The 23,522-nt window shown below is 56.6% G+C and overlaps 2 protein-coding genes and 1 pseudogene across 2 annotated transcripts, besides 20 other annotated features; all 3 read left to right on the top strand.

The window, feature by feature from the left end:
- Positions 1-6,121: a sequence feature (heterozygous, Esmeraldo-like haplotype).
- Positions 3-27: a microsatellite.
- Positions 96-124: a sequence feature (AT_rich).
- Positions 229-280: a microsatellite.
- Positions 461-493: a microsatellite.
- Positions 618-637: a microsatellite.
- Positions 796-860: a sequence feature (T-rich).
- Positions 938-967: a microsatellite.
- Positions 1,093-1,118: a microsatellite.
- Positions 1,176-1,234: a sequence feature (T-rich).
- Positions 1,457-1,490: a microsatellite.
- Positions 2,243-2,268: a microsatellite.
- On the top strand, positions 2,302-2,721 carry Tc00.1047053503655.40 (annotated as a pseudogene).
- On the top strand, positions 3,729-4,904 carry Tc00.1047053503655.30 (mucin-like glycoprotein, putative; the record flags this gene model as incomplete). Its single annotated transcript, XM_805744.1, has 1 exon — positions 3,729-4,904. One exon carries the CDS (start codon positions 3,729-3,731, stop codon positions 4,902-4,904), a length of 1,176 nt encoding a protein of 391 aa, XP_810837.1.
- Positions 6,122-6,295: a sequence feature (areas not merged during assembly with more than two copies in the genome that could not be assigned to a particular haplotype).
- Positions 6,296-7,224: a sequence feature (haploid, Esmeraldo-like haplotype).
- Positions 7,225-20,574: a sequence feature (areas not merged during assembly with more than two copies in the genome that could not be assigned to a particular haplotype).
- On the top strand, positions 7,428-17,822 carry Tc00.1047053503655.20 (dispersed gene family protein 1 (DGF-1), putative; the record flags this gene model as incomplete). The annotated part of the gene is made up of 1 exon (XM_805743.1): positions 7,428-17,822. The coding sequence occupies one exon, from the start codon at positions 7,428-7,430 to the stop codon at positions 17,820-17,822; it is 10,395 nt and encodes a 3,464-aa protein (XP_810836.1).
- Positions 12,294-12,353: a microsatellite.
- Positions 17,970-18,058: a microsatellite.
- Positions 18,651-18,686: a microsatellite.
- Positions 20,575-21,493: a sequence feature (haploid, Esmeraldo-like haplotype).
- Positions 21,494-23,522: a sequence feature (areas not merged during assembly with more than two copies in the genome that could not be assigned to a particular haplotype).

Here is a 23,522-nt window from a genome sequence, read left to right as displayed (position 1 = left end):
GCAAAAAAAAAAAAAAAAAAAAAAAAAGAGGGTTTTTTTTTTGTTGTGTTGCAATACACAAGAGCCATCATAGAAGCATACAATTTTTACATGTCAATTTTTTTTTTATTTTTTATTTTTTTTTCCCCTTCCCATTTGTTCATGTCTCCACCACCAACAACAACTGACACCACCGAAGAGAAGTCTCTCGGGTAGAAAAGATGCAATCAAAAAACCAAAAAAGAAAAAATATATATTTAAATGCATGCATGCACATTTATATATAAAATATACATATATAAACACACAAGAAAGAGGATGAAGAAAAAAGAAAAAAAACGACGCAAGAGAGCCCCTCTATCCCCGTATTTCCCTCTCTTTCATGTACTCACCCACACAAACAAGCAGGAAGATGTTTTAGAGAGGTGCAAAAACAAAAAACAACAACAACAACAAATAACAATAAGGGGGGTGGGATTAGAAAAAAAAAAAAACGAAACAAAACAAAACAAAAAATGCGAGAATTAAACAAAGTGGGTGCATCTAAAATAGAGAGAAAGAAATGGAGAGATTGTGTGTGTATGTGTGGATATCGTAATGAATGAATCCGTATTTATTTATTTCTTGTTCTGCCCGCATATTTATTTATTTATTTATTATTATTTTGCATATGCACCGCCATAACGCACGTAGACATTTCACCTGCCATGATGATCTCTTTTTATGATGTGTACATAATTTTTAAGAAGAAAAAACAAACAGAAGGAAGCAGACCAACACATCGGCAGGAACAAAAATGAGAGAAACAAATAGAGGAAAAAACAAAAAAACAAAACACACACACAAAAACAAAAAAAAAAAAAGAAGAAAAAAAAAAAAAAGGAGCGGATTGTGTTTATGCGGGAATGCCCTTCTGTGGAAGAGAATCGATCCAAAAACGGAAGGCCAAAGAAGGAGGAACAAACAAACAAACAAACAAAAAAAAAAAAGAAAGTGAAATAAAGAGAGATTGAAAGGGAAAAAGAGAAGAGGCGCCAGCGGGCGACGGTGGGTGGGTGGTTCCAACCCGCATCGAAGGAAAAAAACTTTGGTTGCCTTTTTTTTTCTTTTTTCTTATTTATTTATTTATTTACTTCTTTTCAGGCACTCAGCACTCATCACCGCATTGGCGCATGCGGTGACGGCGGGCCGATGGCAAAAAAAAAACAAAAAAACAAACAAATAAAAAAAAACATACGCAAAAAAAAAAAAAAAAGCCTTTTGAACCGTCGTGGGAGTGGCGCGTACACTCGCAGTGGAATTTCTTTGTGCCTTTTTCTTTTTCCTCCGTGACTGTTTGCTCATTTCACAAACGCAAAGGGTGATGGTGGGAACAGAGCGTCCACCACTGCAGTGGGGAAGAGGCGGGATAAAAGAAGAACAGGTATGGGGCGAGTTTTTTGTATTTGCAGAATCTCCACACCTAAAAACAACAGCAAAAACAAAACAAAACAAAACAAAAAAAAAAAAAAAACTGCCTTCTGCACTGTCGATGCTGTGCGATGCACAAGGATCCCATGAGCAATTTTATGCCACCACATGAGATGCAAGAAAGGTCCCAATTAGATCGTAAAATGTGCACGAAGAAGAGAAGCAGCTCGAAGAGTCACCGTTGCAGTGCAATCGTTGCGAACTTACGGCTCAAGTGGAGACAGTTCTTTGTTTTTTTTTTTTTTTCGCACAACCGATGCAGCATCCTGAAACGCGGAAACACGGAGAGCACGGCTGCGTCCAAGCCCGCCATTCATTGTGACATGTGCGACGGGTAGGGTGTGACGCTGGGTGCCTGGCAGTGCACGCAAGGCGACAATGCCTCATGAAAGCAGGTCAGCGGAGTGCGCTGATGCCATGCGATATGGGCTGTTGGGATAGCACTGTGCGATGCTCCTGCACCTGGGACGGGCGCTGCGCAAGTGGTGGCTGTTGAGTGGCCGGTCACACAAATACTGCGACACCACAAGGAGAAAGGACCAAACACTCCGCGTGGAGGGAGCGTTGCGGCCGATGAGGACTCTGTGCTATGGTGATGGACGCTCCCTCGACGACGGATTGACGATCCGTCCCATTGGTGGAGTCAGTGCGCACGCGGTGTGTATGGCCGCCTCTGTGTTCTTCTGCTACTCCGCTTTTTGTGCCGCATTCTGACGCATAACTGGCACGAAGCCATTTCCTTCTTATTCCGCCTTTTTTTCCTTTGTCTCTCTCCTCCCGCAGTCAGGCTGCACTGCTGCTGCTGCTGCTGCTGCTACTCACACGAAACCAATAAATGCGATTTGCTCAGGCCATTCGCCAGCCACGCCACGCCGCTTCTCCCACTGGTGGTGTTGTTGCTGGTGTACTGCGCCAGCGGGGTGTATTGTCGCTGCACCCGCTCTGGAGCTTCGCCGTGGATTTGACACGGTGAGGAGGCGGGGCGCGTTGCAGGCGTACACCGTCGCCACACAGAATGACAGCAGTGGCTGGGAGCCGAACCGCATCGAGGTTTTAACGGAAGATCTGGAGAAGAACACGAACAAGGGAAAGTACTGCGAAGAGGGAAGGGATGAGTGCTACAACGTCTTGGGGGACACAATGACTTGTAAAGCCGAGCACCCCTTGACGGAAGAAAGGAGGCATTTGCACACTGAGAAGATTTTACACGGTGCCGCCAAAATGCACGTTGAGTTCTTCTCCATTTCTTGCGCGATGGACCTCCATCACTAGTGCAACAGGCGGCGAGGTTGCTGTTGCTGTTTCATCTGTTGTGTGTTCTCCACTGATACTGCGAGGTACAGGGGTCGGATGTGGCGGCAGTGGGCCGAACATAAGGAAGGAGGAGGATGGTGCGTGCGGGAGGGCCATGGGGATGCATGTTGCGGTGCGCGGCAGAGGAGGGCAAGGGAGGGTCCCTGCGGTGTTGGAATGCCGCGCACTGTTTGCGGACTAGATGTGCCCTTTGTTGCATGGCGTGTTTTGGTGTCCCTTTCTCGAGTGTGTGATGCCAGCCGGCTCTTCACGATTGTGGCGATGACGTGTTGGCAGCGGTTTGGGTTGGCGGTAGCTGTTCCGCCCTCTGGGGCTGCGAGGGTGGATGCGTCACAGTGAGCCACACCAATTGCGCACGACACCTTGTCCGCAAGCAAGTGATGCAGCGATTGCCGACGGGACGCGGCCCTTTTGACTTTTTTGACCCTCTGGCAGCCTGCAGTCTCAGCTTGAGTCGTGGTGGTCTTCTCTTTTCCCACTCCTTCCGTTTGTGCGTGTCCGCAGGCAGTTACGGCTTCGCGCACACGTCATGTACACCAGAGTGCACGTGGAAGATTTTTTTGTCTTCGGGGCTGGCAGTTGAGTGTGGCTGCTGTATTTTTCCTTGGCCATGAAGGAGAGAGAGACACGAGGGAAGTGTCATGCCGTTTTGCTCCCTGCAGCTGCAATGCGCTCCGTACGGTCGGTTGGAGTGAGGCGCCGCATGCCGTTGAGTGTGGGATGGCAGTGGAATTTTGGCGCCCATTTATGGATGACTGAGAACCGACTTCCTCGCGTGACTGGTGTGTGGGTGGGTGCGGTCTCGCATTCCGTGAACTGTGTTGGCTGAAGCTGCTTCTTGCCATACTGTGTGCCCTCTTTTTGCTTATGCCCATACTGCGCCTCTCTCCCTCTCTCCCGTTCTGTCTTTCACTTCCCCACTCCGTGTGCAGATCAGCGGACTGACCCCAGCAACACTAGGAAGGATGATGACTACTGTGATGAAGGCGACTGCGCTGCGCCGTGAAGTGTGCGCCCTGTTGTCCCTCGCGCTGTTGTGCTGCTGCGCTTCCATTTTCGTGACGGCTGCGGCTGCGACGGGGGCTGCTGTACAATCAACTGAGTTTTATTCCGGAGCGTCTGCCGTGAACGTGTCGGTGGAGATCTCGTGTGCGGACAGTGAGAATACGTTGCAATGGCGCTTCCCTGGCCGGTCAGAATGGAATAAGTGTGTAAGCTCACTGGGTGCTCATGGCTACACTGTTGTTGCGAGCAGTGGTGGAGGCTACACTGTAAGTGCATCTGACGAATACACTGTTGATCAGAAGGACACTGTTGATCAGGGGAGCGCTGTCGAATACAGTCTGGGTACATCATATGATATGATTGAAGATGTTGAGTTTCTTGCCTTTGATACGATAAGTGAGGATCTCAGCCGTGTCAGTGAGTCACTGTGCCTCTCGGCCGAACAGATGTACTTGACTGCAAAATGTAATAAATCCTGCAAGTCCGCCGGAGCGGGTAAAACCGCGTTTACAATGGAATTTCCAACGACTAAAGAAAGTGGTGTGTACAAGAAGTGGCTGGAAAAGAAAACAGAAACTAATGCTGCTGTGGGTAGCACCTCAGGCGTCTGTCAGTTAAAGACTTCTGTTGAAAGGGCACCTGAGGGCGTCAACAGTGGAACTCCAGTGGCCGCTGCAGCGGCGTCGGCAGCACAAGTGACAGGAGTGGAGGCACCCGCAGCGGGGCAGGCTGCAGGCAGTTCGAGTTCAGCTGCGAGTGGGGCCTCATCATCGGCACAGACTATTGAGCAGGGGATATCCCCAGCGGACCCACAAGCCGGTAACACTTCGCAGCTGCCAACAGGCGAAGGGGTTGGCAGAACGGATGCATCCGGGACGACGCAAACACCCTCAGCCACTCCCGCCAGCGGCAATGGTGAGTCCTCCGGTGCAGCCACGGCCGGTGCTGCCTCACAGTCCGGCAAACCGACATATACGAAGGAGGCCAACAACAGTGCCACCACTGGAGCGCAGGATCCCGGCACGTCGGACAGCAGCGCCATCGCCACTGCGTGGGTGCACACACCACTGCTGCTGCTGCTGACCGCCCTTGCATGTGCCGCTGGGCAGCGGTGCGGAGCAGCCACACACGAATGATGAAAGGTACGACTCGTCCCCTGTATGTGTGTGTCTATTCTGCCTGACGCCCTGTGGGCAAATTCTCCACCTCAATTTGGGAAATGTTTTTGCTATGTCTTTTTTCCACTGTCTGGTTGCTGTACACTGTCGTGAATGACGATTTCCCTCTTTTTTGCTTCTGCCACCCACACGCGGTGCCGGCCTCATTGCTGTGCGTCCCACGGAATGCAGAAACGAGGCGTGAAGGAGTAGGCCGGATGCCGCATGAAATGTGAGGAATGTTGTGTGGGCTCACGGGAGAATGCAATGTGTTTTTTTTTGTTTCTGCTTGCAATATATGTGGACACCTATCCCCCCTGTGTTTTGGGACACGTGAAATGAAAACTTTTGCTGAGAGATGTTTCTTTTCTTTTTTTTTTTTTTCCGCCTCTCGGGAGTTCTTCTGGACTCTCAACTTTCTTTTGTTTTCTTTTTAAATTTTTTGTTGCTTTTTTTATATTGTATTGCTTTTTTCTTGCAAATCATTTCCCCTCTTTTGCTTGTTGCTTTGGGGCAATCACCATGGACGTTTTTTTCTTTTCTACTTTTGTTAATTGTTTCCCGCTGCGCTCTTCCTGTGAGGGGTGCCGTGTGTTTCCCGCCCAACTGCTCCACTCGCACACCCACCGACACGCTCATGACGACAGCCCTGTGCGCCTCGCCCGCTGCACGCATGAGGAGGGGCCGCGACGAACGGCGCGCTGAGGGAGCCGTGACGTGTGGGCGTGCGACGAGGGCCTGTGGGGCGGAGCACACATTTCTTTCCCTCTTGTTTTGTTTTTTTGCGGCCAGGGCGGGCAGACACCCGCAGCGCCACACACACACACAGCCACACCCTGCCGCCATGTTTTTTTTGTTAGTTTTCTTTTATTTGTATGTTGTGTGTGCTGCCGCCGTGCGTGATTGTTGAGGTTGTGGCTGTACCGCATGTATTTCTGCCATCCAGCTGTGTCTCTTGCTGTGCTGATGATGTGCCTCCCTGTGCTTCTTTTTCGTTCCTCCAGCACGCACACATAATTATTTGCACAGTGCTCTGAAAGAATGTTTTTGGCGACGGCGGGACGTTTGCTTGCGTCTCGTGCTGACATTGCGAGGCTGCTGCGTGTCTGCCTGCTGTGGGGATCACGGTGCCATTGGATGGATGCGTGTGGGACGCTCTTTGCATTCCGCCGGAGGCCGACTGACGCGGCTGCGCGATGCCCGTCATGCGTGAGGGTGTTGCCTGCTCTTGGGGTCATTCCTTTCATCCCTCTTTTTTTGCACTGCCGTGTGTGGGCGTCGCTCGGTGTGTGAAGAATAATTACGCACCCGCCGTGGCTCCTGCTGGCGGTGACCGTCGCTGTGTGTTCCCGGTGCACTGTTCTTCCTTCTCGTTCCGTGTGTCTGTGTGCGTGAGTTGTTGTTGTTGGGAGTGACTGCGGCGGGGATGATGACGGTGCCACTCACTGTGGACGGGTGGCCGTGCTCAATGTCATGCTATTTTTTCTCCCCGCCTCTCGCACACACACACGCTAGGAAAGAAGGAAGTTGCGACTAATCGCTACTGTGAAATTCGAGGGCTCTGAAAGGACCAACAACAGCACACACACCGCCCACACACACATATTTACATGCTCTCACTTGTTGCTGCTGTCAAGGCACCCCGCACACACAACTGTTGCCGCGTGACCGGATGCGGCGGTGGAATGAGGGAAGGAAGGAAGAGAGAGTGAGCGGCAGAGGCCCAACATGTCCCGGCATGTGTGTGCTTCCGCGGTGCTGCTTCTCCTTGTCGTGATGGTGATGTGCTGCGTCGCCTGTGGAGGGAGCGGGGAGGTGTGAGGGAGTGAGGGTGAGTGGCAGCCGATTCCCTCTCGCAAACTGGGGTTTTCCACACATGTGTTTTCTCTCGACAGCCAATTGCGGCTCTCAGGCCGTGGAGAGGGAGAGGGTACGAAGGGCTTGCTTTGGTCAGGAGGAGGATGAGTGGAGCAAGCCCCTTTTGTGGCCTTTTCAGTGTTGTTGGCGACAAGTACGAGAAACATAAATTTGAGCAATTATAAGATGAAATTTTGATGCTGTTCCGTGTATACTGCTCAATTGCCGTTACTTCACAACAAATCCGCTGTGCGATTTGGTGCGGTGCTGACCGATGAGGGGAAGGCGATGGTGTCACTGGCGTGGTTGCTTCTGCGCGTCTTTGTGTCGGTGGTTATGCTTTGGTGGCGACTGTCTGTGGCAGGATGCCTCTGCGTGCCACTGTGTTTAGTTACTGTTGCTGCTGCCTCTTTCTTTTCTGACTGTGCAGATAGAGATACTTTGGCTTGACCAGCACAACTATCGTTTCTAGGTATTAGGAGTTGCTTGCAGTATTAGGATTAGTAGCAGTAGGATAACAATCTGGCGGAATTGTGTCACTGGATTTGCCATCTGTAGAAAGGGATTTACGAGGCAGGAGTCACGGTTGACGGGGCGAGTGCGACACGCCACGACAGCCCTGTTGATATCTGTTTGGGTCTGTGGATGTGGTCTGTTGTGGGTGAGTGTCCGCGCAGCCGGCACCGTGTGCAGCGCAGGGCCATTGCGGCTGTGCGTGCGGCGCTGCTCGTTGTGTTGGCGGTGGCTGCTGCTGCGGCGTGGATGCCCGCAGTGCATGCGGTGGTGCTGCGACTGCGGGGCGGCACGGTGGACAGAGCCATCACGGTTGGCCGCGTCGTGGACACGGTGCTGATGGACGGCGTGTACATCACGAACGGCGTGGCTGTGGTGTTCGACTTGCCGGCGATGCTTCCCGGCGCGCTGCGCATCGAATTGAGGAGCTGCGTGTGCGACGGCGGTGCGCAGATCTACGTGCGGGGCTACAGCGGCGAGCCGGCGAGTGACCGGAGCCTGGAGGTGAGCGTGAGCGGGCTGTCCGGGAGCTACTGCTCGCTTGTGTTTGCGCACAACCTGCCGGCACACACGAACGTGACGGTCTGTGACTCGACGATTGTGACGGCGGGGCCGATGCGCTACTCCCAGCTGAGCGGGCTGACGGACGCGGTGGCGTCGCCACTTGTGCTGCACGCGACGTCGCTGTTGCAGACGCAGCTGCGTGTGAGCAATACTGTGCTGAGGTCGTCGCGGGCGGGCGGGTCGGCGGTGTACTTTGGCGGCGGCGTAGACCTGCTGTCGAGCGCGGTGGTATTTGACGGCGTGTTGCTGGAGGCGTCGGGCGGTCCGACCGCGTCCGCGATGCGTGTGGCGTCCTCGTCGCGTCTCAGTCTGCGGAGCCACTCGGTGTTTTCCGTGACGAACGTGTCTATCGTGAGCAGCGGCGGCGGCATTGTGCTTGGCGAGCGCCTCGCGGTGTCCGATTCGGTGCTGCGCTTCGTGGGCGTTGAGGGGTCTGCTGCGTCGTCGCTGGTGCGCTGCGACGGTGGAACGTTCGGTGCCGGCGGGTGGCTGGACCTGCACGACGTGTGGGCGGTGGGCGAGGCGTCGTCGGTGGCGTCGCTGTCGGGTGTGACGCTGAGCGGCGGCGCCGTGTCGATTGCGCGCTGCGCTGCCACCGGCGCGACGCTTGTCTCCGGGCCGACGATCACGAGTGGCGTCGTGTCGGTGCAGTGCAACCGTGCCGGCGGCCGGGTGCTGCGGAGCAGCGGCGACTACCGCTCTGCCGGCCTGCCCTCCGTGAGCGTGGTGCCGTGCGACGGCTGTGCGGCTGCGCTGGCGTGCTTCGATGCGCTGACTGCGTCGTTCTCCGACTGCGTGTGCAGCTGCCGCGCCGGCGGTGTGGGCGAGGCGTGCCTGCCGTTCGACGTGCCGCCTGCGAGGGCCGGCGGCGGTGGTGGCGGTGCGCAGGACTGCGTGAGTGGCGTGACGCTGACGGAGTCGGTGACGGTTGGCGGTGGGCGTGCGACGGCGTGCTTCGACTCGGTGGTGTTCAGCGGACCGATCACTGTGGCGGTGGACCTGCGCTCGATGGACGCGTTCGCTGACGCGCTGAACGTGACGCTGCGCCACTGCGTGCTTGCGGGCGGGTCGCAGCTGCGGATTGGCGGCCTCAGCGAGAGCACGGCGCGCCCGATGCCCCGGGCCCTCGTGAACATGACGAACGTGACGTCGCTGGAGGGCACGATTGTGCTGCATGGCGCGATGCCGCTGCACTCGAGTGTGCTGCTGGCGAACTCGACGCTGCGCGCGACGGTTGGCGGGTCGCAGTACGTGCCGACGACTCGTGGCCACGAGGGATTTCGGTACGGCCCCGCGCTAGTCCTGGACGGCGTCCGGCTTCTGTCGACGCGGTTTGTCATGACGCGGTCGACGATGGTGTGTGGCGGGGACTCGTGCGCTGCGATCCTCGTGGAGCGCGGTCTTGGCGCGAAACTCTCCAGCGTCTTCTACATGGACAACTGCGTTGTTATGTCGCGGACGCACGTGATGTACGCCCTTGCGTCGGACCTGCGTGTCAGCGGCGGCTCCGTGTTCTCCATTCAGAACAGCTCGTGGAGTGCGCCGAGTATTGGCGTCTACGAAGGCGCGTGTCTGTTTGGGGACGTTGCGGTGGATGGCGGCAGCGTGCTGCAGATTGTGTCCAGCACTTTCCGTCTTGGCTTCGCCGTGCTTGTGGCAGCCACGCTGACTGTGACTGGTGGCAGTTGGCTGTTGCACCGCGACAACGAGTTCCGCACCGCCTACGTTGTGTACGTGGTCCACGAGAACGGCGTGGCGTTTCGCGATCGGAGTGTGTGGTCGATACTTCACAACAACTTCACGTACGGCTCGTACTCGTCGACCATTGCATGTATGACAAACGATTGGTTGCCACCATCTGACTCGCGCCCGACCATTTACGGCGTGTGCAACGAGGCAAGGGGCTCTCCTGTGACGAATTACCAAGAAGAGCTTAATATTGGGACGCCCGTGACGGTGTTGGAGTGTGGTGCGTGCACGGTGGACGCCGTGTGCTTCGCTGCGAGGACGAGCAGCATCAGCGGCTGCGAGTGCGTGTGCGCTGCTGGCGGCTACGGTGACACGTGTCTGCCAGCTGCGGTTCCGGACGGCCTTGGGCCGCTTCCGCTCCCTGAATTGAAGGACACGGAGGTCCGCTGCGTGCACAGTGGCAGCATCAGCTCCGTGGACGATCCTGATCCCGGTGTGCGTGGTCTGTGCTTCGTCAACGTGACCTTCACCGCCGCGATCGTGCTGGACCTCTCGCTTTTCGACGCACCACAACAGACACTCAACATCACGCTGCTGCAGTGCGTCCTCATGGGCCTGTCGATCAAGGGGAGTGGTGCGCATGTGCACGTGAGCGTGACATCCTCGGTATTGGATTGGGATGCTTTGGAGTTTGAAGGCCATTTTGGAGCGAGCTCCCAGATACTGGTGGCGGGCAGTGTGCTTTTTTCGAAGTGGAGCCACGCCATTGCCTTTTTGGACTTTACTCTCGGTGCGAAGTCGACGCTGCTGCTAATTGGCAGCCGCATCGAGGGGGATCGGTACGCAGTTTATTTCTCCAATGCTGTTGTTGTTGATGGTGGCGGGATCATTGTGAAGGGAAATACGCTGAGGACAATGGAGGTTGCTTACAATTGGGAGTCCGCCCTTTATTTTCACTCCGTTGATTTGAAGAACGGCGGCTACATTGACGTGGAGAACAACACGATGAGCGCGGCCAATGGCGTTTGTTTTTTTGAAGATACCATCGTGAGCTCCGCGGGGCTGCTGCGAGTGGCGGACTGCGAATTTGTTGGCGATGCAGGGATGTTTTATCCCACGCTGGTGTATTTGGACGGCTCTGTGACTCTCCAGGGTGGTGCACAATGGCGTGTGGAGGGCAACAACGTAAGTGCCGCCTCAATACTAAGTATATCGTGTTCCTGGCAAAAAATTCAGCTGTCAGGCAGCGGCACCACTGTGGCGCTTGCACACAACCGTCAGGTGGAGGGAAGCGCCTTCTTTGCTGGTCTGGCTCTTTCAAACACGATTGTGTCATCACCCGGGCACTTTGTGGTGGGGTGCAACCTGCAGGGCGATGAGGAGGTGTTGTATGACGGTTTGTTTCCTGGGGAAGTGGTGCTGTTTGGGTGCGGCACATGCAACGACGACGCGACGTGCTACATGCCTGGGACGGAGTCGGTGGAACGCGGCTCGTGCTCGTGCAGCTGCAAGGACGGATGGCATGGCGCGTCGTGCCTTCCCTTCGAGGTGCCCAACACGGTTGTGCCGCCCGTGGCGGAGAGAGCCGTCGACGGCGACACGAGCTGCGTGGTGAACCAGACGCTGACGAACCTCACGCTTAACATGTGGAAGACGCACCACTGCTACGCGGGTGTGACATTCAGCGGCGTGGGTGCTGTGCTGACGTTCTTTCTCAACAGTATGCCGCTGCATCTCCTCATCAACATCACGTTCGCTGGGTGCACGTTCCTTGAGGGTGCCGCGCTGCAGTTTGTTGGGGGTGCTGAGGCGGCCGAGTCATCTGGCGTCCAGATCCGCGTGAGCCAGACGGTGATGCGGTCTTCTGCCGTTGCCTTTTTACTTGTTCTCCCGCAGCACTGCGACATCGCCGTCACGGAGGTTGATGCGGTGCAGGCCTTTGAGGTCTATTTGCCGGACACTGTGGGCAGCATGATGAGTGTAGTGATTCTGGACGACCTTGTGTTGACTGCGTCCTCGCTGTTGGTCAGCAACGTCAGGGCGCGTGCATTGAGGTATCGCGGGTTTGGTTTGCACTCGACCGGGCTGCTGAAGCTGGTGGATGGCAGCTCGCTGTACGTGCGGTACTGCAGCTTTGAGGAATACACGTACATGTTCTACGCGGCTCTTCTCAGCGTGAGTGACCACTCTGTTTTTGCGCTGCTCAACAATACAATGGCCTCCGGGACGAGCCTCTTGTATCAGCACCACGGATTCGGCGTGTCGGATCACAGCGTGTTGCGCGTGGTGGGGAACAGAGGCTCTGTGTGCTACGTCATTTATTCACTAAACTTTTGTATCGCCCAGGAGTCGAGCTGGCTGGATTGGCGCGACAACGACGTGGAAGTGGGTGCGATTTTCTACGACACTGAGTCCGCTTTTTTGAGTATCGACGGCAGCAGCGTTGTGACGCTGACGGGCTGCAAGATGGGCTCGACGGGGTTGTCGGGACCTCTGCTGTCGCGGGCTGACGCCGGCTACCGGTTCGTTGCTGGGTGTCTGACGGTTGCGGGACGTGTGGTGACGACGGCGGCAGAACTGGAGCTCCACGGCATCACCAACGTGACGACGGTTGCGGTGTGCGGGGAGTGCACGAAGGACGGCGTCTGCTTTGCCCCGCTGACGACGGCGGTCATTGACTGCAAGTGCCAGTGCGCCGCTGAAGGGCACGGCGATGTGTGTGTCCCGGCGCCTGTGCCTGCTGGCCCGCCACCGTCACCGCCACTGCCGCCACCCACACCGCCACTGCCGCCGCCCACGCCGCCGGTTGGTGAGTGCATCAGCGACATGGTGTACCCCGAGGTTGCGCAGGCTGTGGGCGGCGGGCTGTCGTGGCTGTGCTACCGCAACGTGACGTTCAGCGGGGGCGGCATGAGCCTGACGGTGCTGATTGGGGCGATGACGGGCGAAGTGGTGAATGTCACGTTCGATGGATGCACGTGGAGGGACGGCGCTGTGCTGTTGCTGTTGGGCAACGCGTACGCCGCTGTGGGGTCGCTGAACATCGTCGTCACCGGCAACACATTTATTGACGCGCTGCTTAGCCCGGAGGGTGGGTTTCCACGGCACACGAACATCACGATCAGAGGGAACCGCTTCACTGTCACGAGGCTGATCCCTCGGTCTGGCTTGGACCTTAGAAGGCCGTCGTGTGTTGCGATGAATGAGCTGGTGATCAGCAATGACTCCGCGGTGGTGCTCAGTGGCAATGTGTTTCTGACCGTGACGGCATCGTCAAGCGCCATACAAGTTGTTGAATATGCACTGAGGGTGTCGTGGCACTCCGTGTTTGCGGTGGTGGGCAACACGTTTCATATGGCTGGCGGTAACAGCACGCTGATATATCTTGAGGGGTCTGGCCAGTCATTGTCGCTGAGTGTACTGAACAACTCTGCTGTGGTGATCCGAGGCAACTTTGTGTCGAGTCCTGTGGAGTACTTCATGTTGTTTCTGTGGGCATTACGTGTGGAGTCTCTGTCAGCGGTTGTGTTTCACGGCAACGACATGCAGGGAAGCTTGGCTGTGTTTTATTCAAGCCACTCTTCCTACATTTACTACAACTCTTGGTTGCAGTTGAGCGGCAACCCCTGCCGTGAATCCCCATCGGATGCGTTTGCCGTTTTGAGATCAAAGGTGAATCTCCGCGACTCCATGGTGTCTGTGTCCGGCAACCAATTAATTTCCAGCACGGTCACGCCGACAGTTTTGCGGATATCCACGGGGTCCCGCGATATCACAAACGGAGCGATTTTGGCTGCGTGCAACACTGTGAACGGCGTTGAGGAAGCGAACTACAGCATCCCGTCCGTGTACAACGCCACCATTCTGAGCTGCAGCGATTCATGCACCCTCGCGACGTCATGCTTCCCTGCGTACACGACAACGGTCTCGGGAGATGGCTGCGCCTGCACTTGCGCGGAGGGCGGCCATGGCGATGCGTGCCTGCCCGTTGCTGTTCCCGAGCCCTCAAGCACCGACGGCGCCGACTTGTGCGTGCAGGACGTGCGTGTGGATGTGGAGCTGAACGCCGGTTTCGGGACGTCGGTGGTGTGCTACGTTGGTGTGACCTTTGCGGCGGACGTCGTGGTGGAGGTGGAGTTGATGTCAGGGAGCGTGCGCAATGTGACGCTGGCGAACTGCACGTTTTTGGACGGAGCGAGCCTGTACGTTGTTGGGTGGCTGTCCGACCCACCTGCTGGCCAGCGCGCCGATGTGTTGATCAGCGGGCTTGAGTCGCGTTCCGGCGGCGGCGTGGTGGTGGCGAACCGATTTCCGCCGGGCTCGCGCGTCACTTTGGTGGACTCGGTGCTGGTTGCAGAGAAGCACGTTGCGTACCGCGGCGACTACGACGTTGGCGACCTCTCCGCGTGCCTCGTGGTGCACAACGTGAATCTGACGGGGAGTGTGCTGACCATTGCGCGCACGCACGTGGCGGCGGTGTTTCGCGACGCTGTTGGCGTCTTGTTGGTTGGCGGCGTGGCGCTGTCGTCGCGCGGTGCGCTGTACGTGGACGGGCTGTCGGTGCAGACGGCGCTGGGGCCGTGCGTGTCGGTGGAGGGCGGTGTTGCGGCTAGCGGCGGTTCTGTGGTGTCGTTTGTTGACAGCGACTTCCTGCTGTGCAAGCACGCGGTGTCTGTGCGTGGGGCTGTGAGCGTGTCGGGCTCCGCTGTGGCGCTTGTGCGGAGCGAATTCTCTTCGACGGAGGACTACGCGGTGGCGTTTGATTCGACGGTGAGCCTGGCCGGTGGGTCGATGCTGCTGGCGAAGGACAACGTGCACGACGGCGTCTCGAGGGAGATGCTCTACGCCGCTGGCGCCGTGACCGCTGCTGGGAGCACGCTGAGCTTTGTGCGCAACCGAGCGCTGCTGCCACGGATGCTGTCGCTGAGCCTGTCGCTCGCGGCTGGGGTACATTTGAGGGTTGCGTGCAACGACGCTGGTGGGCGAATCCTGTCGACGGCGGAGGAGTACGCTGCTGCTGGTTTTGGCGACGCTGGGAGCATCGACGTTGTTGGGTGCGACGCGTGCGACAGGGACACGCACTGCTACGCGCCCGGGACGGCGTCTGCGAGCATGAGGAACGGTGTGTGCGTGTGCGATTGCGGCAGCGACGGGTACGGCGAGGCGTGCGTGCCTGTGGGAGCTCCCACACTGCCGCCCGCTGTGGGCACCGCGCCGAGTGTGTTCATCCGCGAGGGCGTGACGGTGCGGTCGGTGTTCGTTGTGCCTGTCGGTGCGAGCGAGGTGACGCTGCGCCACGTTGTGCTGGACGGCGTGAGTCCTGTGCTCTACGTGCCGTGGATGGCGCGGGACGGCGTGCGGATCGTTGTGCAGAACGTGTCGCTGCTGAACGGCGCCGTGCTGTACGTGATGGGCGGCGGGGCGTTGCGCGGTGCGGGGGCGGCGGGGAGCGACGAGGGCGGGCCTGTGAAGCTGTCGGTGTGCGATGTGGAGGCGCTGAACGGTGCGCTTGTGCTGACCGGCACGTTCCCCGCGGGGTCCGCGTTGACGGTGACGGACTCCCTGCTGGTTGCCGCGAGGTCGACGCCGCTTGTGTATCTTTCCGGCTCGCGGTCCTCGCCGTACGCACCGGTGCTGGTGCTGTCTGGCCTGCGGCTCGTGCGGTCCGTGCTGGTTGTGTCTGGCGTGGCCCTCTTGACTGTGATGACTGGTGGGCGGACGGTGGTGATGGACGGCGCCGTGCTGGAGCTTTTCGGTGGCGGTGTTGCGCTGGACGCGGCTGTGTTCGGTGGTGACGTTGCGTTGTACGCGAGTGCGCGCGTGGTTGCGTCTGGGGGCGCCGTGCTGCGCGTGTCGGGGAGCCAGGTGTACGCCGCGCATGGGTTGGTGTTCGACAACGGGGTGGAGGCTAATGCGTCCGCTGTCGTAGTGAACGACAACGCCGGTGCGCTGACCGATGGCGCGCTGCTGGAGCTGCGGGAGACGGCGTCGTTCGTGTCCGGGTCGTGGCTGTCGGTGCGCGGCAACAGCATCAGCGGCAGGCTCCTGTCGGTGCCGTCGTACCCGCGCAGTGCGGAGCTCGCGCAGAGCACGCTGACGCTTCACAAGAACGCTGGCAGTGGGCCCGTCGTGATGGACGGTAGCGTTGCGCTCGGGGGTGCCGGCGGAAAGTTCGTCGTGGGGTGCCTTACGCTTAACGGGCATATGCTGCAGCCGATGGACTACAGATCCGCCGGCATTATCGGGGAATTCCGCTCTGTGGCGTGCAGCGTGTGCGACGCCGACGTGAGCTGCTTTGCTGCTGCGACGAGGGCGATGTCGGTGTCGTGCCGCTGCCGCTGTGCTGAGGGCGGGTACGGGCGCGACTGCCTGCCGGTGTACCTGCCGCGCGTGGACGGGTGCAACCGCACGCCTGGCATGCCGCCGCTGAGCCACACGGCGACGCTGACGGAGACGCGCAGCCTGACGCCAATTTGGACGCCGACGTGGACACCGAGCCTGAGCACGGCGCACTACGGGCCGACGGAGACGCTGCAGGTGACGGAGACGGTGACGCTGTTTCCCACGCGGACCCCGACGGCGTCGGTGAGCAGCACGCCGTGGTGGAGCGACGTGGCGTGCCCGACGCTTGCCGTGACGACGACGGCGGCTGGTGGGAGTCTGACGCAGAACGACATCCGCGGCGGTGGGAGCGCCGTCCCGACGCTGCTGATGGTGGCGCTGCCGCCGCCGTTTCGGTGGGCAAGCGACCCGCAGCTCGGCACGCACCTGAGCTTCGTGCCGGTGTCGACGGCGCAGCCGAGCGGGTTTGGCGGTCCGTGGGGAGCGATGCTGCGCAACGCGACGTGGGTGCGCAACGCGACGAATCCGTCCACCGTCCTGGAGCTGGCTGTGCCCGTGCACCGCGGTTACTTCATTGCTGCCGACGAGACGATAGTCATTCGCTGCGACGCTGTGGCGGTGTCCGGCGACTGCAAGGGTGTGCTGCTTGGGTCCTTCACGATCAGGTCGAACACGCTGCCCGCCGCTGCCAGCGCCCTCTCGGCGATCACCGGCGTCGTTGCGGGTGCGGCGGCTGTTGCTGTGGTGGTGACCGGCGGGCTGGGCTCCATTCTGGAGTTGCAGGCGCTCGGCGTGTTTGCGAGGATGTCATGCGCCTCGGCGCAGGAGCGTGCGAGCACCGTTGCGCTGCCGTACTTCCTGTCGGTGTTCACTGCCCTCGACCCGCTGTGGATGGTGGTGGGCAACGCGCTCCTCGCCACTGTGTTTGGGTGCGTACACTGCGGTGTGACGGCCGCCTTCCAGTGGTGGCGCGGCGTGGACGCGGCGAGTGCGTGGGCGGCGATGCGCTTCCCGAGCCTGACGTACGTCGTGGCGCACGTGATGCACCTCGGCATCTTCTTCGGCTCCGTGCTCGCACTGGCGATGCCCGGCGCCCGCGTGCAGCACCGCGTGATTGGTGTCGTTGGCGTGCTGTACGGTGTGGCGTTCCCTGCTGGTGTGTGCTACTTGATTGCTCGCCACACGGGCGCGAGCTTCACGAAGTACTGGCAGTTTTCGAGGAAGCCGCTGCACGAGCGCCTGCTGTACCCCGTCGGGTATTGGTACCCCGCGGCGCAGCAGCGGATGTACGGCGGCATGCTGACGAACATGAGGGGCAGCCACGTGTACTGGTGCGTGTTCCAGCTGTCGGTGCTGTGTGTGGTGTGCCTGATTGCGGCTGTGCACCCGCCCGTGGGAGGCTGCCACGTCCAGTACTTTTGCATGGCGGCTGTGCTGCTTGCGGGTGCGGGCGTGGTTGCCTTCACGAACATGATGCGCTCGGCCTTTCTGACGGTGATGCACGCTGCGGGCTTTGTGCTCCTTGCGGCGCTGTGCGTGGTCAGCGCGGCCAACCACATTGCGCCGAGCGACGGCGGTGCGAAGGCGTACGCGGCGATGGTGCTGCTGCTGGCGACTGTGCTGCTTGCGGTCACTGTGTACAGCATGGTTGTGTGGTGCGCGGAGGACCACCACTGGCAGGAGCTCCGCGAGCCGCGGCGTGGTGGGCTGGAGGCGCTGCTGCGCGATGACGAGGAGAGCGACGAGGACGCGCAGAAGCCGCACGACAGGGCGTCATCGTCGTACGCCACAGGCACCACCGTTGCGTCGTCGTACCGACCACCCGCACCGCTGCAGCTCATGACTGCTGACACCCGCTCAGACGCCCTGAGCCTGCTCGACGTTGTATCCATTGCAGGCTGCATAATTGATTGTGCCACACCGGAGTGGTAAGTAATTTTTGCTGCTCAAGAAAGCTGGCGCAGTTTCTCCTCGAGTTGGAAGGTCTCTGCCCAAGCAGCACCTCAACGTGGCGAGAGTGTACGAGGCTTTTCATGGTTGCGGTATAAAGCGGGTGCTTTTGGAAGTGTGTTTACTTCTTTATTATTATTATTATTATTATTATTATTATTATTATTATTATTATCATTATTATTATTATTATTATTATTATTATTATTATTATTATTTATCGAATGCTTGGTTGATTGAGTCGTTGTTTTTTAATTTTATCGATTTTGGCAGCAACGGATTATCGAGGCATCGCGCTAGCCCAGGGCGGCTGTGTCACGGGTGTGTGTTGCGCGCCCGCCGCTGCAGCGCTCTTTCTGGGTCTCGGGGTTCTTATTTAGGTTTTTACTCACTAATGAGGACGTGCTCTGCGATGGTGGCTGGTGTGCGAGCCACGAAGTTTATTTGAGAAAACAATAGGGATAAAAAGACGATAACGCCCTTCTGTGGCTTTCATTGAACGAAATTAGGACGTGTGCGTTGCTGGCTGATATGAGGGGAGGGCGTGGGGCCACTGCTGCGCACCACAGCCACCCATCGGACTCTGCAACGGCATTGTCGCTGTTTTTTCTGTGCACTGTTTCTATTTTGTCCGGGTGCTTGCATGACACTCTCCCGTTCCCCGATGACTGTGTGGGAGGGCATGCCTGTCACTTTTTATGCTTCTGATGTTGTGTAGAAAGAACGAGAGGAAGAACGAAGAATTATGTGGAATGATGTATTACTTTAGATATATGTTGATGTATTTCTGTGGGGTATTTCATTATTTACTTCTTTCTTTCTTTCTTTTTTTTTTTTTTTTTTTTTACGTCGCTCCACACGTGTCTCAGTTTTGCTTTATTACGGCCACAAACGTGTATCTTGAGTCGCGGATGTTTCTTTTTTGTATTTGACGCCATTTTCTGTTAGACGCCAACGCGGCCACGTTCGTCAAGCATCCACTCTCTACAGCGTTGTGCCTGATGTTTGGACTCGTTCCAGATGTAACGCAACCACCGCCGTGGCACTCATGGGAATTAAGATGGGACGCGGGACAGAGAGATATTGTGCTGCACATGTGTCTGTTGCATTTTTTCTGTTGAGGAGGTTCCATTCAGAAAAAGAGAGATAAACACTGCACGATTCCGTGGCCTGGAGGAGTCATTACCCTCTTTTTTGGTATGATGTCTGGTTCCCACCCGTGTCTGCCCCGATTGCCTTCCCTCACTGGAGCTGCGCCGTGGCCATTGCTTTTTGTTGTTTACCGGAGAAAGATCACGCTGCGAGTGACAAAACCACACTTCATGTATGCGGCGTTCAGGGAGGTACGTATTTGAGGTGGAGTGCGCATATGTGGATGTCATGTGAGACGAAGCGGGGGCTGACTGATCAACCGTCACTCCTTTTCTGGAGAGTGTGCTCCTCTTTTTTTTTGCCCTTTTGTTTCATGACACGACGGGATTGGGGAGCACCGTCCCACGAAAGGCCTTGCACACGTACACACTCTCATGCCACCGTCGCTTCCGAATTTGGGTGCAAACCCAAATTTCAGCTGCCTTTGGCATCGGCGTGATTCTCAATTATTATTGACTGGCGCCATTCCGTCCGGTGTGTCACTTTGATTGGGTTGTGTGGGACTGATCTCCAAAAGAATCGAACAAAGCAGGCTGATGTTTTCACGTATTTGATTACCACCTTGCACGCACGTATTTTTATCGTTTTGTTGATGCGCCTTTAGGTGGTGAGGGATTTGGAACTATGCGTGCGTGGAATGCGTCTTGCCATGTGGACTACAGACAACACCGAGGGGCTGTCGCTTTTACTCCACAGACTTATTGTGTCCTCACAGGATTGGCGGGGAAACTCCATGCAGCCTAATGTTGCTGGTATGACCTCAAATGCCACTCCATGCTGATAATGTGCTTCATTGAGTGAGGGTGTTGATTGGGTTTGTGTGCACTCTGATTCTGTTTGCTACTTTGTGCGGGCACGCAACACTTGAGGGGTGGGAGAATGGAGCGGGGCGATGCCTGGCCGCGTCCCGCCTATCGTTCACTGCACGATGGTGTGGTGCGCATTGTGGTGCTGACTCTGCGATGTGACTGCGGTCCCCTGTGCGGCAATGGTGATGGGTGTAGGAGAGCGTTGACCCGCGGCGGGACGGTGGGATCGTGTTTTCCTTCTTTCCTTTTACTGTGAATGCGCACACTCATTACTAGTGTTAGTGATAGGGCAAACAGACAGACAACGTGAATAAAACAAAATAAAAAAAGGACGATAATGTGGCGGTGTTGTGGCCGATTGCACGTTGCGTTGCTGCGGAGGCGGTGGGCCTTGACGGTTTTGCCGACAGGCGTTGCACTGCGGCTGCATGGCGCACCGACCACTCCGCCGTGCGAGTGCCACGCCCAACGCCACTGGGACTGCGGGACGAAACAGCCGCGACAGTGCTTTGTAGCCAGCGGCACCTGCTGGCCGCAGTTGGGCGGTGCGAGTGGGCTGCTTCACTGCACGGGTGTTGTGATGGCACCTCGCCGTGGCATCCCCGGCGATGGTTCCGACGCTGCGGCTCGACATGTGGTGGGGAATAAAGTGTGGCCGCAGTGGACCATGAGCAGCAGCGTAGAGGAAATCCTGCAGGAGGGAAACACTAGCAGCACCAACGTGAGGCTGAGTGATTTCCTTTGGAATTATTTTGGCGGTAGGGCGGCCGTTGATGAAAGACTACAATGTGACGATGGGGATGTTTGTTCAGGAGCCGGATGATTACGTACAAGACCAGCGGCTTCCTGAAGAAATTCTTAACTTAACTGCATACCAAGAGCTGGAGGCCATTACTAAGCCTCTTCACGAGGGTGTGCTCTCTCTCGGGCAACGTAGGGACTATGAAAGAAAAGAATACGGTCACTCCTTTTGCAAGGGGAATACCACACGCAGGCTTCTTTTGAGCACTGAAGGAAGGCGAAAAGGAGAAGCAAGAGGCAGAATGAAAAGACGCTGGAGTATCATACGAGTCTTTGTACACCCTGGCGCAGCCGGCCACCTCAACGTGGTGCCAGGGTATAGTACTCTTTGCTAGGGAGGAAGCTAAGCGCCTGCTACCCATCCGCTGTGCGCGGAGAGGCAGGAGGCGCCGCACAAACGGGTCGGAAGGGCACCAGATGGAGCCATTTACATGGCTGCCCGCGGAGTGGTATTTCCATCCGCTGCTGAATTCTATCGGCGCTTATCAGCGCTATACATACTGTTTGCGTGCCGTATGTGACGCGCAACGACAAAAGCTACTGCTAAGCGGAGACATTGAGCAGAACCCAGGCCCCATAGCAGTACTCCAGATGAACGTTTCTTGCCTCACGCCGTCAAAACTCGCAACATTAATGGCGCAAGGAGCAGACATAATAGCCATCCAGGAGACTTGGAAGTCGTCAGAGCAGATCGCCAGTATGCACACTGGAGATTATGTGCTCTATGCACAGTCGCGCATCGGCAAGGGAGGCGGTGTGGCGGTGCTGGTGCGGAAAACTCTCCGTTCCAAGCGTATACCTCTCACCAACCCTCAGCATGACACCAGCCTTGAAGTGGTGGTGGCCCAGGTTGCTCTGGACCAGAACCGTGATCTTATTGTAGCGAGTGCCTATATGAGACCACCACCGCAAGTAACGCAATCCTTCAGGCGGTTAGTAAACTGCCTTCCAGCCTCGTCGCCGCTCCTGCTGTGCGGGGATTTCAACATGCATCACCCACAGTGGGAGCCATTCTTGGAGTCTTCTCCAAGCGAGGTTGCTGCAGAGTTTTTAGAACTGTGCACGGATGCGGGACTCACCTTGGTTAACACCCCTGGTGAGATCACGTATGCTCGTGGTACAAGAGAAAGATCCTGCATCGATCCGACATGGTCAAAGCATTTGACTGTGTCAGATTGGACAGCTCTCGCGTCGACGCTCAATGATCATTATATGCTCACATTCACGATACATCAGGCATTTAAGGATACTACACCTTCGGCACCCAGGACCTTTCACAGTTGGGGGAGGTGCGAATGGGATTTATTCGTCAAGGACTTTGACGCACAACTTCCGGCATATGACTATAAAAAGCAGTCCACCGGCATTAAAGCTTTCACGAGAGCGCTTATTACTTCTTATCGACGACATTGCCCCCGCGGCATGCACAAGGACGGCCCCAGGCTTTGGGACGACACTCTCATGGAAGCAGAGCGGATTGCTACCGACAGCAAGGCCCGCTATCTACAGTTACCGACGCCCGACCGTGAGGCTGAAATGCGACGTACAAGGAGTCAATTCTTTCTTTTACTCGGTGAGCCTTTGCGCAACACGTATCTACGTCGCATCAGTAAGCTAAATCCAGGCGAACCACTCGCACGGAAATACATTTCCGGAAGAAAAAAGGCATCACTGCCATCTCCTACATCATTGTTGTTGGGAGATGTTCAACATACAAAACAGCAAGGAGAGCAGCGAATGCTCTCAATCGCATCTTTTTTCCACTTATTCCACTACACAAAGCAATAAGGCTTTCCAAAGGCATCAAAAGAGAGGACATATCTTTGAACATTGTTTCTTTTTCTCTTTTTGGGCAGCAGAACAACAACGAGTCTGCCGCTACATCTACATCAAGTCTTAGTCAATCCCCTATTGATGCACCTTTTAATCATACAGAACAGCTTGCTGCGCTACGCAATACGCCGTATGGCAAGGCCCCCGGACCGGATGAAGTCCACAGTGAGGCGCTACGACATATTTCGTCAAAAGGTCTTCGATTCCTTCTTCGTTGCATTAACCACAGCTGGACGACCGGTACGATCCCGGCTGAGTGGGGACGCGCTACCATCGTCCCACTCTTAAAACCCGGTAAGTCGCCGGAACTGCTTGAGTCGTATCGACCCATCAGCCTTACTTTCACTGTGAGTAAGGTTGCCGAGAAAATGGTACTGAAGAGATTGCTTTGGGTGTGGACGCCACACCCCCACCAGTATGCATATCGTAGTATGCGTACTACGACGATGCAGCTGGCACACCTGATACACGAAGTGGAGCATAATAGAAATCATTATTTCCAAGTGAACCTTCCCAAGAAGAGCGGTATTGGTAATCAACTCCACTACAGACCCCATCGGACCCTGCTGGTGTTGGTTGATTTCAGAAAGGCTTTTGACTCCATAGATCATCGAGTCCTCAGTCGCTTGCTAACTAATATTCCGGGGGTGAATTGTAGAAGGTGGCTTAGAAAATTTCTATGTGGTCGCTACGCGAAGACACGAGTTGGTAACAGAAACAGCGATCGGCGTCCCATGCTGCGAGGAGTTCCTCAGGGGTCCGTACTGGGAACATATTTGTTCTCCCTTTACGTACACCCACTTCTCAATCTGCTGAACAGCTTTGCGGGTGTCACAGCAGACATGTATGCGGACGACCTCTCTATTATCGTTAAGGGGCAGTCCCGGGAAGACGCCATTCCCACTGCCAACATGGTTCTTAAAAAACTGCATGCGTGGAGTCAGGAAAATGGCCTGGCCATTAACCCGTCAAAGTGTGAAACCGCTTGGTTCACACTCTCCACCCACACGGAGTCAGATTATGATCGTGAAGGAAAGTGGCCTCTGGAATTGGCTGGATGTCAGATCCCAGTCATGACCATGGGGGC

The sequence above is a fragment of the Trypanosoma cruzi genome, genomic scaffold, assembly GCF_000209065.1.
Source record: "Trypanosoma cruzi strain CL Brener 1047053516303 genomic scaffold, whole genome shotgun sequence".
NCBI classification, from domain to species: Eukaryota; Euglenozoa; class Kinetoplastea; order Trypanosomatida; family Trypanosomatidae; genus Trypanosoma; species Trypanosoma cruzi.
This window is presented reverse-complemented; position numbering and strand designations above follow the sequence as displayed.